The sequence below is a fragment of the Gobio gobio genome, assembly GCF_949357685.1.
Source record: "Gobio gobio genome assembly, chromosome: 16".
In the NCBI taxonomy this organism is placed as follows: Eukaryota; Metazoa; Chordata; class Actinopteri; order Cypriniformes; family Gobionidae; genus Gobio; species Gobio gobio.
Genome location: NC_137109.1, coordinates 7,199,789 through 7,213,936, shown reverse-complemented (window position 1 = coordinate 7,213,936; position 14,148 = coordinate 7,199,789). Strand labels below are relative to the sequence as shown.

Genomic DNA, 14,148 nt, shown 5'->3' with positions numbered 1-14,148 from the left:
TTTTCCCTTCATCTTTGTATTAATTCGGGAAAAGAAATCCTTACCTCAAACTTTTTTGCATGATGTAAACCTCCAGCCCAGTTTATGGCAATGTCACATATCTGCGCAATGAACAAATTAATTGGTCTTCAATGAAGAAATTCAAAGAATTCAAGATCTGTACAAAATTCTCTTATTTTTTGTTACTTTTTAAAGTAATAGTACTCTTTTTAAATGTAGAATACAGGGTAGGGATGTCACAATACCAAAATTAGTCGGTAACAATACCATAAAAAAATTATGAAAAAAAAAAGATTTTGGTACCACAACACAAAATGTACAAAATTAAAGAATTAACTATTTAATACAAAAATAAATTTAAATTCTAGTTCATTATTTATGATGATAATCATTATAACTAAATAATACATATACATTTAAAGGCTGTATGCTGTTTTAAAGTAAACATTGTGTATAAAAAAGATCAAGTGAAAAATTATTAACCATCTAGGCATAATTATTATTATTAGTAGAGACGTATTATTATTACATAGAGACGTAGCTAAATCTACTGTTGGCTACAACAGTAGCCTAATATATTCTGTCAATTTATTCACGTTAAACAGAACTTTTATTTTGACGGGTTGCCGTGAACACCTTTGAGTGTCTGTGTTCATGATATGACAGTTTTCTCAAATGAAGAATTCTCATGACATGGCGGTTTATGCGTTCGTGTCCTCATATAGTGACACATGGCAGAGACAAAAAAAAGACAGCGAGCGAGTGTCACACACGTGTGTGTGGGAGAGGCAGAACATGCAGGAGTAATATTTCAACAGTATTTTGCAGTTTAATATTCACAGACACTAGTATATATTCGGCCCTGCGCTTAGATAAACACAGAAGCGACTGAACGCAGCTGCGGGTACCGAATATACTCGGGAGTCGGTGCTACAGAAATGCTGGTATCGTCAATTTTTTTTTAATATTTCAGAACCGTCTTGGTACAGAAGTACCGGTACTTGTGACATCCCTAATACAGGGTATTTGCAGGGTTATGAAATCAAATTAAAGGATTTTTAAAGGGTTAGTTCAACCAAAAAAACCTTTAAGACCTTCGTTCATCTTCAGAACATAAATGAAGATATTTTTGATCAGGGCTCTGAACTGGTTCAAGAAACGAAAAGGAAACGAACTAAATTTTAAGAGGAACAAAAACGAAATCAATTTGAATCGTTCTGAACAGAAACGTTAATTTGAAATGACCATTAACCGGTTAATAACGTTATTTTATCGTTCTCTTTAATATTTTTATTTGGCAGTGACCAATCATGAATTGAGTAGTACAGCATGTGACGTTGACGGATCAAACGTGAGTGAAAAGTACATTTCTTTCCCCACTGAGGTCTACAATGAAAGCGCAGGTATTGATGGACATTCTTTTCGTATGTTTAAATAAGTACGGACTTTAAGCTCAAATAAACTAATTGAGGCTAGTTTGTGGATTCCGTTTAAGTCTATCCAAGTAGGTTACTAGCATCTATCAAACATTTTTCCTATAGTCTTTCAGATTGCCAATACAGGACAGGTCAATGTTTTCTATATAGACGGTTGATGCTTGTATTAAATTGTATGTTATATTGCATTAAATGATCAAGCTTTATTAGCTGACTGAATTTGATTATGTGATGCAAGGACGTGTTGCGCAGTGTTTGCTTTGAAATTACCAGTTGACAGTGCATTAAAAGAGCAATGGTTATCCAGTTTATTTATTCTTTATTCATGCAATTTTTAAAACAAGTTAAAAAAAAAGTTATGTACAAAGAATGTTATCACTCTTCTGAAAAGAATTAGGCATAAGAGGCCACTTTCGATTGTCTAACGCTCCATTAAAACAGGTCAATATTTGTCGCGCTGTTTATGCTTTGTAATTAATGTATGTATTTCTGTTGTGGTTTTAAAAATGTTATGAAATAAATAGGGCTGTCAAAAGTACTCTGTTAATTATTATTTATATATAAATACACACACATTCATGTATATATTTAAGAAATATTTGCATGTATATACTGTATATACATTTATATAATCTATAATATATATAAATATAAATGTTTTATATATAAAAATAATATTTTTTTCTTAAATATATACATGCTTGTGTGTATATTTATATATAAATAATAATTAACAGAGTACACACACATATATTATGTAAACACAAACTTTTATTTTGGATGCGATTAATCGCGATTATCTTTTGACAGCCCTAGAAATAAATATCCAAGTTTAATTATCATGCGTTATATTATTATTGAGTGAAAATAAGTCTTTATTTATACATATTTTTTTTAAGTATAGGCTAAATTAAAATAACGTTATTAACCGGTATTTTTTCAAATCAAACTGTTTCCGAAACAGTAATGTTTAATGTGGAACGCAAAAACGGAAACCCAAAAATATCGATTCTGCTCGGAGTGAACCGATTTATATTTTTTTCCGTTTTCAAGCCCTGTTTTTTAAGAAATGCGAGAGCTCTCGGACCCCTCCTTAGACAGTTAAAATCGTCCAATGTTCAACCTTAAAGGGTTAGTTCACCCAAAAATGAAAATTCTGTCATTAATTACTCACCCTCATGTCGTTCGACACCCGTCAGACCTCCGTTCATATTCGGAACACAAATGAAGATATTTTAGTTGAAAGCTGATGCTGAGAAAGGCTTCAGATAGGCCTCCATTGGCATTCAGTACATTGACACTCCCAAGATCCATGAAAGGCTCTTAAAACGTCGTTACAAAGTCCATCTCACCACAGTGACTCTACAATAATTTTACGATGCGACGACAATAGTTTTTGTGCGCAAAAAAAAATCAAAATAACACCTTTATCCAACTTGTTCTTGTCTTCCGTGTGTGTCTCCACGACGCATGCGCGAGAATATGACGCAGATCCGGCGTTCGGACACATGACCCGGAAGCGATTTGTTTACGAGCAGAGGAAGACGCGCGTGTCTAAGCTGTTGAATTCTACATTGATCGTGCTTTAGGTCTCGGCGTAGTTCTCAAAATGGGGCTAAAGTGTGTATTTCATGGATTCCCGAACGCCGGCGCTACGTCATATTCTCGCGCATGCGTCGTGGAGGCACACACGGAAGACAAGAACAAGTTGGTTAAAGTCGTTATTTAGATTTTTTTTTTGCGCAGAAAAACTATTGTCGTCGCATCGTAAACTTATTGTAGAGTCACTGTGGTGAGATGGACTTTGTAACGACGTTTTAAGTGCCTTTTATGGATCTTGGAAGTGTCAATGTACTGAATGCCAATGGAGGCCTATCTGAAGCCTTTCTCAGCATCAGCTTTCAACTAAAATATCTTCATTTGTGTTCTGAAGATGAACGGAGGTCTTACGGGTGTCCAACGACATGAGGGTGAGTAATTAATGACAGAATTTTCATTTTTGGGTGAACTAACCCTTTAATGTTATGAAGACACATGAATACTTTTTGTGCGCTAAAAACGAACAAAAATGACGACTTTATTCAACTATTTCCTCTCGTCTGTGTCAGTCTCCTACGCTTTTCACATAGTAAAGCCAGTGCAGACCTTCCGGGTTTTACATCAGAGAACCGGCTCATGTTGAACCACAGGAGTCAAATGGACTATTTTATCGATGTCTTTACTGCCTTTCTGCAATGACGTTGCTGCCTATGGAGGGGTCTTGCAGATTTGGAACGACATGAGGATGAGTAAATCATTTTTGAGTGAATTAACCCTTTAAATCCCTTCCATCTTTGAAACATTGCTGATCAATCCTACCTTAGCGAAGCAACTGTTGCATCTATAGACTTTAAATTATTTCTTGTAAGGTGAAAATAAATAAATCCAATGTACAATGCATGTGTAAGGGCAACGTTTCCCCATCTGACCTTGTGGTTTAGCTGAGTTGCTCCTTGCAAAGAGGCACCTGTGTATCTCGAACAAAACTCAAACAGACCAGGAAAGACAGGACTAAGAGCAAAAAAGGACAAATTATTAGAAAAGTCTTATTTATTAAACATTTAAGAGCAAAAATATATTAAAGCAAGCAGTATATAGAAAAATTTTAATGAACACAGTGCTGTTACAGTACTCTGAAACATGCAGCGCATCAGACTATACATTTATATAATTACATCACAACCGTTGTGATTTGATAATTAAGACTAGTTACAGTTCTTATCACTCGACGTCTGTGATTTCCTCTACCGATTCGACGGGACTAACATCTCTGTGTTTATTACAGAAGTGGGAGTGTGTGTTTTCTAGACGTGGGTGTTACAGAAGGTAATGTGCTGTGCTTGCGAGCATCATGTATGACTTATTAGGGATGTTAACCGATGACCTTTTGACCGATGGTTGACCGTCTCAACGTTAACCGATCAAAGTTGTCGGTTAAAAAAAATCTCTAAATTAGGCTATTATAGACAGTGGACTAAACGCTACTACAGTTAGCCATCTCATTCCAAAATCTTTTTGTGTGAAGTGAACAAATCCCTCACACTCAATTTTTCATAACTCGCCTGTTTGTACTTAATAAACCACTTAATAAACCAATAAAAACATTTTTATCGTGTTGCAGTCTATTAGACAACATTCCGCATAAAATGGGCTTACATTTGGAAATATATTACATCTACATTTCAGTGGTAACACATAAGGTGTTGATCATCATCTTTCTTTATTATTGTTAGCACTACCTCAAACTAAAGCAGCGTCTCTTCGGAGCTGTCATTTTCTTAAATGAGTCGCGGCAATGTTTCAAATGAGCTTCTAACGCTAAACAAATGCCTTTATTTTAAACGCGATTACCTTGTACCCAAACCATTTCGAAACTAAGGAGCCATTTGTCCTCCGATTACAAACAAGCTCCTTGTTCGCCGGGACAGTGTGTGTGTGAGTGTGTGTGTGAGAGCGGGAGGCAGAGCGGCAGAGAGATGCCACAGAGTTGCGAAATTGCAGGCGCGGCTCGCGGCTGTTATTTCAAATAGCGCAGCATATTTTAAACTAATCGGTTAACCGGTTTCAACCGGCTAATGAGGCTCGGTGGTCGGTCAAGAAAATGTTTAGTTTTCGCCATCCCTATGACTTATATGTATATAACTTATATATTTATTATTTGTTAGCTCGTGCAATGCTGTCAGAACCAATCCGTGCAGGAAATAAATGTTTTTGAAAACTTAATATTTTACAGTTTATTTAGTGCACTTTCAATCATAACCAGCAATCCCTCATCCAAACCCATTTTTTTTCTCAGATTTACACAATTCACGTGGGTCATACTTTTCACGGCGGAAAATACGAAAGTCCATGTAAATACGGATACATCACATCCCTGAGATATCTCTATATATACATAAGGACACTCACCAGTCATCTCCTACGTTGAAGGCGTTGAGACTCTTGGTGAAGCCCTGCATGTTGTTCGGACTGACTTTCTGCAGGAAGTCGATGTAATCTTCCGAGTGGAACCGGCACATGTCATGCTGGGACGCCTTGTATGGTTTGAAAACCTGTACAGAGAGATTTGCTCATGAGAATCACTTCTTGTCAGAGAAATATGATTGGTCATAAGAAGCAGGGCTCCAGACTAACTTTTTTCACTAGGAGCACAGTGGACCCCAACTGAAAATTTTAGGGGCACAACCAGAAAATTTAGGGGCGCACACCGTAAATCAACATGCTAACCAAATCTACTAATATCCACTGTATTACTAATAGGGGTATCGTTAAGGTTTTGACAGTATTACTACGTTTACCGATACTGCTTATCGATCCGGTACTCTCACAGTATTCTTATCGGTTCTTTTTATTATACTTTATTTTATTTAATGAAAAAGAAAAAGCATAATTAAGAACATAATTAACATGGCTTTATAATCTGAAAAGTAAAATATCTATATCAAAAGAAACCGCAAAGTTTGAACAAAAATATAAACAAACATCTATGTGTAAATGGACCAGTGTGCAGGCATTCGGAAGATCTGCTAACATTATTATTACAGTAAAGAACAAACCTACAAAGAAATCTAATAAAGTAATGAAATGTAAAATAACACTGCATAGTTTTCACTGTATAAATTGATAGATTAATGCTTATAAAAGCTAAGGTTATTAATTCAAGAGATGTGAATATTTTCTTTGTCTTTTGTTTGATTCGTATTAATGGCTCAATCGTCAGCAGGTTTATTAGACACTGCCCCTTTAAGACCGAACGCAGAACTAATAATATCATATTCTCCTATTTCTCCAAACTATTTACGCCCATTTAAGATATAAACTGTTAAACTACTCTCCAATCCGGTCATTTTGACAGGCTAATTGTTGTTTATTTGATGGTTTAGACGCGCACACGAAGCCTAAAATATTAAGTGCAAGTTGGTCCATTTCGCAGCACACACACATAAGCCGCCTTGAAGTTGGAAACAGCGTCTCTTGCGCGGATTATTGTGCATTTAATAGCTCTTTATTATCAAACACATCCCACAGTTTAGCTACAGTAGAGACTGCAGTTTACAACAATCACTGAATCTGACGTTAAGTTTAGGTTTAGGGAGAAATGACAGCGCAGCTGTGAAGGGAAGGATGAGCTCGACAGAACACAGCTATATATTTAACCTCATATCTTCTTTTTATAATTCTTGGAAGCCGAAATCGAAAATAAAATTAGATTAACATCACAGCACATCCCTAAAGTTTAAGCAGAATAAACTTTTGTGTAGTTCTCTTGGCCATCGTCACTCATTAAGCTGACTGTGGTGTTGTGTTCGCTGGAGCTCCACACGTGAGAGAGCTCGCTCGCTTTCTCTCTCTTCTGGATTGTGAATAGCAAAAATGCATCACGGACAAATGGTTAAATATTATCTCATATAGAAACGGCTGGCAAAGATAGAATTTGCCAGATATAACGTCTATCAATTATTAGTAAGTGTATTTTCTTAATTTCTCCAGTGACGACAGGCAAATGTACTGGTTGCACATGTGCGACTGGATGTAAAATTCAGTCGCACTCTCTCAAATTTTAGTCGCAAAATGCGACCATTTGGTCGCAGACTGGAGCCCTGAGAAGGGCTGAATCATACCATCATCTTCTTGTATAGCCCATAATGCAGCACAAGACTGTGTGTGAGAGACAGTCGGTGAGGTTTCATTGGGTGTCCTGCGCCTGGAATAAAAAAAGCAGAGGGGAGAACAATAAAACAAAAGTCTTTTCTATAGTTCAACGCATGTTCTGCCCCTAAATATCCCATTCATAGCTGATGCTGTTGCTTATTACGATTTGTGTTCACACTTGTCTTTTTGGTGTCTTTTACATCAAAATAAATAACAAAGTACTTACTATGTTGATGTTGTATTGCAAAACCCTGCTATTGAGGTGGGATACGGGTAAGGTTAGGGACAGGTTCGGTGTCATGGGTAGGTTTAAGGGGTAAAGGAAGATCAACCGTGTAACTGGGCTAAAGACAATACGTCCCCATTTGAGTCTGCATCATAATACATTTGCAAACGTGATTTCTACATAGAAAACCGATTAAATGCAAGTCAAGTGTCTACTTCAATGTTTCAAATAACTTTTGTTCAAATAAATTGTCAAAATATGGGTGAAATAATGTTCCAAACTGCTAGATTGTCAGCGTAATGGTCCGCTCTTTGATTTCACCATTACATCTTTAAGTGAATACCATAGTAAAAAATATATTTATGGTCTTAGCATGCTCAGATAAGTGTTGGCTGTGATATATTAAAAGGACTATGCCTTAATGTTTTTCTTTTAAATAAATAATTAGGGGACTTTTGTCCCGAATACGCAGTTTGTTAGAGATCCTTTAGTGTAACAGGATCAAGAAGCCATTTTGAAATCATATAAAAAAATGTAGTTGCATTGTACTTACTCAAATAAGTACAGATTAATATTAATTAACTACATGTACTTACTATAGAGTTACGGTTTGGTTTAGGGTTAGTTATTATGCATCAATTACTGTTATTACTAAGTACATGTAGTAACGTCTAACTACGTCACCTTAAAATAAAGTGGGTTACAATTTATTTTAATGTGTCATTGTTACAGTGTAATTATATGTTTAAGTACTGAGTAATATTGATTAACTACATGTATTTACTATAGGGTTAGTTACTTGTAATTATGCATAATTTACTGTTATTAAGTACATGTAACATATGTAACAAGGACACTGTAAAATAAAGTGTTACCAAAACTGCTATCAGCAATTATTTTATATACAAAATAAATCTTCTAAGGAATATTATTAAAATGAATTTAATCATACAGACTAATACGAAAAACATTGTATTAATGGGAACAATGACAATACCAATTTTGACAAAACGTCTGAGTAACAAACCATGATCATTCAGTGATATATTTATGCAAAAATTAAATAATATACTTATTCTCAGCTGTACTTAATTAACATATTTAAAAGAACATGTGATCCTACTAAACTGAATTAGATTTTAAATGATTTTCACTTTGCTTACAAAAACTTCTAGATGACAAATGGATGGTTTGAAGGATATCAGCAAAGAATAAACTTTAATACAATTAATTAGTATTCAGGGACTGCACTTGTATATTTTAACGTCTTTAAATTATTGTTTTTCTAAATATGCCTAGCACGATTTTTCAAACAATAAATAGCGTTTTGGCGGTAATATGTGTTGAAAAACAGAGCTCTCTCGCTGTGTCAATACATTTGAATGGCTTGATACACAACAGCTCCACTTCAGGTGTGTGTGTCAGTGTTAATTTTGACAGCATATTTTGATTTAGTTTTAGTCATAGTCTTTTGACTAAAATGCCATTTAGTTTTAGTCATATTTTAGTCACCTGAATTGTTTTCAGTTTTAGTCTAGTTTTAGTCGACTAAATCTACAGTAGTTTTAGTCTCCTAAAATCTAATGAGTTTAGTTAAATTGTAATACATTAAGCATTTAAGCCTTACATAACCGACTGTCACTTGAACTTACATTTTGACATAATTTTGTTTTTGACATTAAAAATACACGAAAGAGCTCAATTCACTTTTTTGTTTGTTTTTAAAAACATTTATATAGTTTTCATAACTTTGTATTTCTGTTTTAGTTAGTATATCATGTTAAGCTAAAGCTTCAAATAAGTTTGTTTATTTATTTTTTTAATTTCAGTTAACATTTATTACATTTTAAGTAACGATGATTTTTTTAAGTGAACTATTATAACCCTGATACTTTATTAAATATGTGTCAAATACTGGTCTTTCCTCCTGACTATGAATTAAATGGGAATTAAATTAAATACAGTTTATTGTGTAAGCAAAAACGAATATATAACGCGTGACTTTTAATTATAAACCAGCTGGAAATACACCAGGACTTTTATTTTGAAATCTCGCCTTACAGATTGCAGTTGCAGGAGCTCATTCAAGTTCAGGAGATAAAATATGCATTATTACAACCGTTTAAAACACATTATTATATAAACATCGTAAAGTAAACACTGTCATTATTCATCAGCATTAGTTCATAAACAATAGCCTGTCATAAATGTGTGTTATTGATTGATTGAGCCGCTCTGGAGCGCTGGATTGGGGTGTGTGTTTTCCACCACGTTCAACTCAAATGTGCGCATCTGTTACACAGGACATCAGTTCTGACTGGATTTCTTCCCCAATCGTCCCTCTCTAACATTTTCGTCTCGTTTTTATTTGTTGACGAAAATGACAGTTGATTTTCCTCATAGTTTTTGTCATCTAACACTAGTTTTTATTTAGTTATCGTCTCGTTTTCGTCAGTGAAAATTATGACGAAAATTATTCGTCAACGAAATTAACACTGGTTTGCAGCAAGTTTTGGTAAACAGTACAGCATAGTGTGCATTGATTATTACGTCGACCATACAGGATCGTTTTATAATGGAGAGTGATGGAGATGCAACATTGTTAACATTAATTTTAATGTTTTTTGTTGTATTTAGCCCTCAGGTATTCCTTACTAATTGGTCACACTCATACTCATTGATGGTCAAATATGACCAAACACCTTAACTATTTTTCACTTGAATAAATGTTCGATATTTTAGTTCAATAATATTTATTGAATATTTTGAGATATTTTGGTACTAAATACTATTTGTGCAATAATTATGGTCCATTAAAGGTGGGGTAGGTAAGAATGATCTAAAACACTTTTGTCCAAATTTGTTTAAACTTTCTTTATATGTCAATACATAATTAAAATGTAAGTACTCTGAAAAAGAGAGTATAAAAATCGTGTGACTCTAGACTTTTTAATCTGCAATAAACACCGCTCATTATTTTCGTTCGGGCCGAATCAAGTGATTGGCTTGGGCGACTGTCACTCTCTCTCGTTACCATGGCTACCGCCGCTTTTGCTCCAGGATCCGCCCACATGCGCGCACCAGTGTTGCCGAGTCGGGCTACTTCAAACACTGTTGCCGCGGCTGTTTTTCATGTCCGCGGGTTGAAGCGACTCCAATAATGTGATATTTTGCCCCGGGATTTGCGAATTTTAGCAGGCAGCCCTACCAAAAAGACACATATTTTACCCCCCTAACGCGATTTTTACCGGAGAAACACGATTGGGCTTGTTTTGGGCTAGTTTTGAGTAGCAATTGGGCAGATTTTGTTGTGAAAACCTGGCAACCCTGGCGCACCCGTTTGATTTGAGGAGTTCACGAGGCTGTATTTCTGCAGGACAGGTAATCTTTCATTTTGATTATACATTTTGTTGGTTTATGTTTTCATGAAGCATGTCTCACTAGCACACGTAGCTGCCTAATATAGCTAACATAACATTACTTAGCATAAAGTTACAATGTTATACACCTAGCGAGCCATTAGTAGAGATGATAAATACTCAATATGCTTAGCTCAAGTTGATCGCTGTCGTGTTGAATTTCGCAAAATGTAACTTTAGATAACAAAATGCATGTGTAAAAGCTAGTACACCGCATCCAGGAAATTTTTTTAGAACTAAGTTAGCGTTAGCTACTACCCTCTGTCTAAACTCTTCTACCATGTTCACCGGGAACTTTACTTGCACGTTTATTTCCGCCTTTGGTTTGTTTTTATATTCTCTACCAATGTTTACTGATGTTTTTATCTTGTATCTGTGTGTGTTGTAGACACTGTGTTGTGTGTGTATTTTGAACTTTACCAGTATCGGTATTCTAGCTTGAGAGTGAGTACTAAAAGACATCTTATTTGTTTATATTCATAATGATAAAGTTAGATTTTTTATTACATGTGATTCTGACATGATGTACATGCACTTCTTCTCCGCTCGTCTCGGGTAAATAATGCGTCTTTCAGCTGAGCGTTCATGTGTTTTGGGGGCGTGGCTTTGGAAAGAGCCCAGAAGGGAGAAGGTGGAGTGAATGGAAATAATGAGCTGTCTTTAAAACAGTCGTGAGAGGTCTACAGACACTCAATTTTTAAACTTTCTTTTTCAGAGTACTTACATTTTAATTATGTATTGATATATAAAGAAAGTTTAAACAAATTTGGAAAACATTTTTTTAACCAAATCTTACCTACCCTACCTTTAATGACCACTTATAATATTTTTCTTCTAATATTTGTATTATTTATATTACAATTAGTTTAGTAATTAAGGTTAAACTAGAGAATTCTTATTCAAATAGGCAAATTAGAGTCATTTTGTGGCTCGAAAAATAATAATTTCCATTTGTAATGCCATTACCCACTGGTGCCTTTATGGCTCTTTAATCAATATACATGCATCTCATCTAGTTGCTCAAAAAAGTATTGCAGTTTTGCATTTGAATAAATATTTAGATATGGTCAACACTAGATTTCTTTAAATGTGAAATTTTAAAATGTTAACAACGTACATATCCTTATTTCCTTATATGTACAGCAGGCTATGAATTGATACTGAAATCGAAATCGATATACCGTCGTATACCGTCAGCCCCACCCACAAGAAAAGAAAATCTCACTCGAACCTGATCTTAAAAGTTGGCCACCCTGTATCAGTGAATGAACTACAGACGCTCAATGTGTTTTAATTCAAACTCAAGATGACAATAAAGGCTTTTTTTGGGTTCCTAGTGTGTAAATATATAGCCTGATGTTCGGACATACCATTCTAAGATAAATCTCTCAAACGCCTGTCAGTTACAGAAGTAAACAGTAAACATTTGCAGTGTGCTGATCATTGATTAGCCACATCTGCTAACTCACACACTCTCACACAGATTAATCTTACCATAGTGAAAATTCCCCACGTCTGGGTCGTAGAAATACGCCGTTCGGATCGACATTTCGTCCTAGAGTCAGAATAAAAGGGTAGTTTCTGGCACAATGAAAGAATAAGGTTTATTGTATTTACTTTCTGCACATCACAGCCGCCATTTTCATTTACACAACCGGAAGCACTCACTTCGTCTTCATCGCGGCTTCTGCTGCTATGAGGAGATTATGACGCACAGCGCCACCTGACAACTAGTGAAGCAAATACACATTTCAATTCGATTAATAATAATAAAATGAAGGGTCAACAGGCTAGAATGGTCCAGTTAATCCAAACCCAGTTCAAAAACGTATGTCTCACCCTTTGATATAACATATTTAGGCTACTTGAAGTTCTCCTGAGACTTAAAGTCAACATTTCTATATTTCTAACAACATATGTTCATGGTTCTCCGGTGTAATGCTTACATGCCATGCAGGTAAATAAAATATTTCATATAAATATTTAAAATATATCAATTTTTACAATATCGTTTTCCACTATATTCTGATTTTATTCTATTTTTCATTTTATTGATTTATAGATCTGCAAGATTTAGTCCCAAAAATATATTGTGACTATTTATTTTGTATATATATTATATATTTAATATATAATATATTTTGTAATATATTGCGGTTGCTGTTTGATAAACATTTAAAGGCACAATAAGTAAGATTTTTTGGATTCAAATATCCAAAAGCCACTAGAACAGTGTTATATATTTCATTGACTTGTGTACTTATATTATCCCTTATGTTTTCCAAGAATGTTTAAATCCAGAGAAATAAGCAATTTTAGCCAGGACACAGGTCGCCTATCAATGACATCATACCCGCGTTACCCTCGATTTCTAGTTTTATTTTGTAGAAACCATGGAAATATGAAAGACACTTTAATATATGATGTGTCTTATTAGAAGAGAGCGCACGAAGAGTGTGAAGTGAATACATCCATGGACAGAAAACAAATCATTGTTATAGAGCTCAACACAGTCAGCCTTATTGTTTAAATCTGGTGTTTAGTTTTACCGCCTAATATCGATCTCTCGCTGCAGTGTGAACAAGTGTCTCATAGTCGCCGCCGAGCGAACACACAGAGTAGCATTATAACACAACTCTCAACACACTCAAATATATGTAATATGATAAACAGCGCTGCGTTCCCCCACACACACATGAGCGGGAGAAGAGGAAGCAGCAGAATAAAAGCTCCGCCAAATCAAGACGTCATCAAGCTACGCCTTTGTTTTGAATGAGCGACCTCTAGCGGCGAAAATGTACATATTGTGGCTTTAATCAAATGGAGGCCACACTCTGATGCCAATGCAAATACTTACTTTTTAAGTATTTCCGCACTTGTTTTCTGTAATCTGGTGACTGTCAAGAATTGGTCGGCAGCTGCCAATGCAGTGTGAATTGGCCTTTAATTCACCCTTCGCCACAAGTTGATTGACAGGCGATCTGACCAATCACATCGCCGAATTTGTCGTTTTGTCCAACAAAGCAGTCAGGAGAGTTAGTAGAATAACATCGGTGGACTTGAACTTGGAGAAACGGTGTGTACTGACGTCTTGTTGAAACAACATTTCTTTTAGAGTTTATTCATGTTTATTTCATGCTTATCAATGAACTAGAAGGAAGAGAGGATTGGTTCACGAGCAGCTTTAACTGAGGCGCTACAGCGTTTACGACAAATTAAAGAGCCACAAAACGCTATTAATTGTTTAAATTTATTTAGTTGAGACTGTGTTTCATATCAAAAGTAACTCGCTCTGTCCTGTCTGTCGGCGTGTTGTCAGTGTCCTCTTTGCTCCGCGATGTATGTGTATGTGTGTGTGGTGTGAGAGAGCCATGGC

General features: G+C 35.3%; 1 protein-coding gene across 1 annotated transcript in view; it reads right to left on the bottom strand.

Moving 5' to 3' along the window:
- The window catches only part of hdac3 (histone deacetylase 3), a 28,846-nt gene extending 16,383 nt beyond the window's left edge, over positions 1-12,463 (bottom strand). The window contains exons 1-5 of the mRNA XM_079839008.1: positions 12,267-12,463; positions 7,097-7,179; positions 5,385-5,527; positions 3,905-3,986; positions 45-101 (exon numbers count right to left, since the gene is read on the bottom strand). Of these exons, the coding sequence (XP_079695134.1) occupies positions 45-101; positions 3,905-3,986; positions 5,385-5,527; positions 7,097-7,179; positions 12,267-12,321 (420 nt within the window). The 5' untranslated portion in view covers positions 12,322-12,463. The remainder of the gene's footprint in view (positions 1-44; positions 102-3,904; positions 3,987-5,384; positions 5,528-7,096; positions 7,180-12,266) is intronic.
- Positions 12,464-14,148: the final 1,685 nt, after the last annotated feature.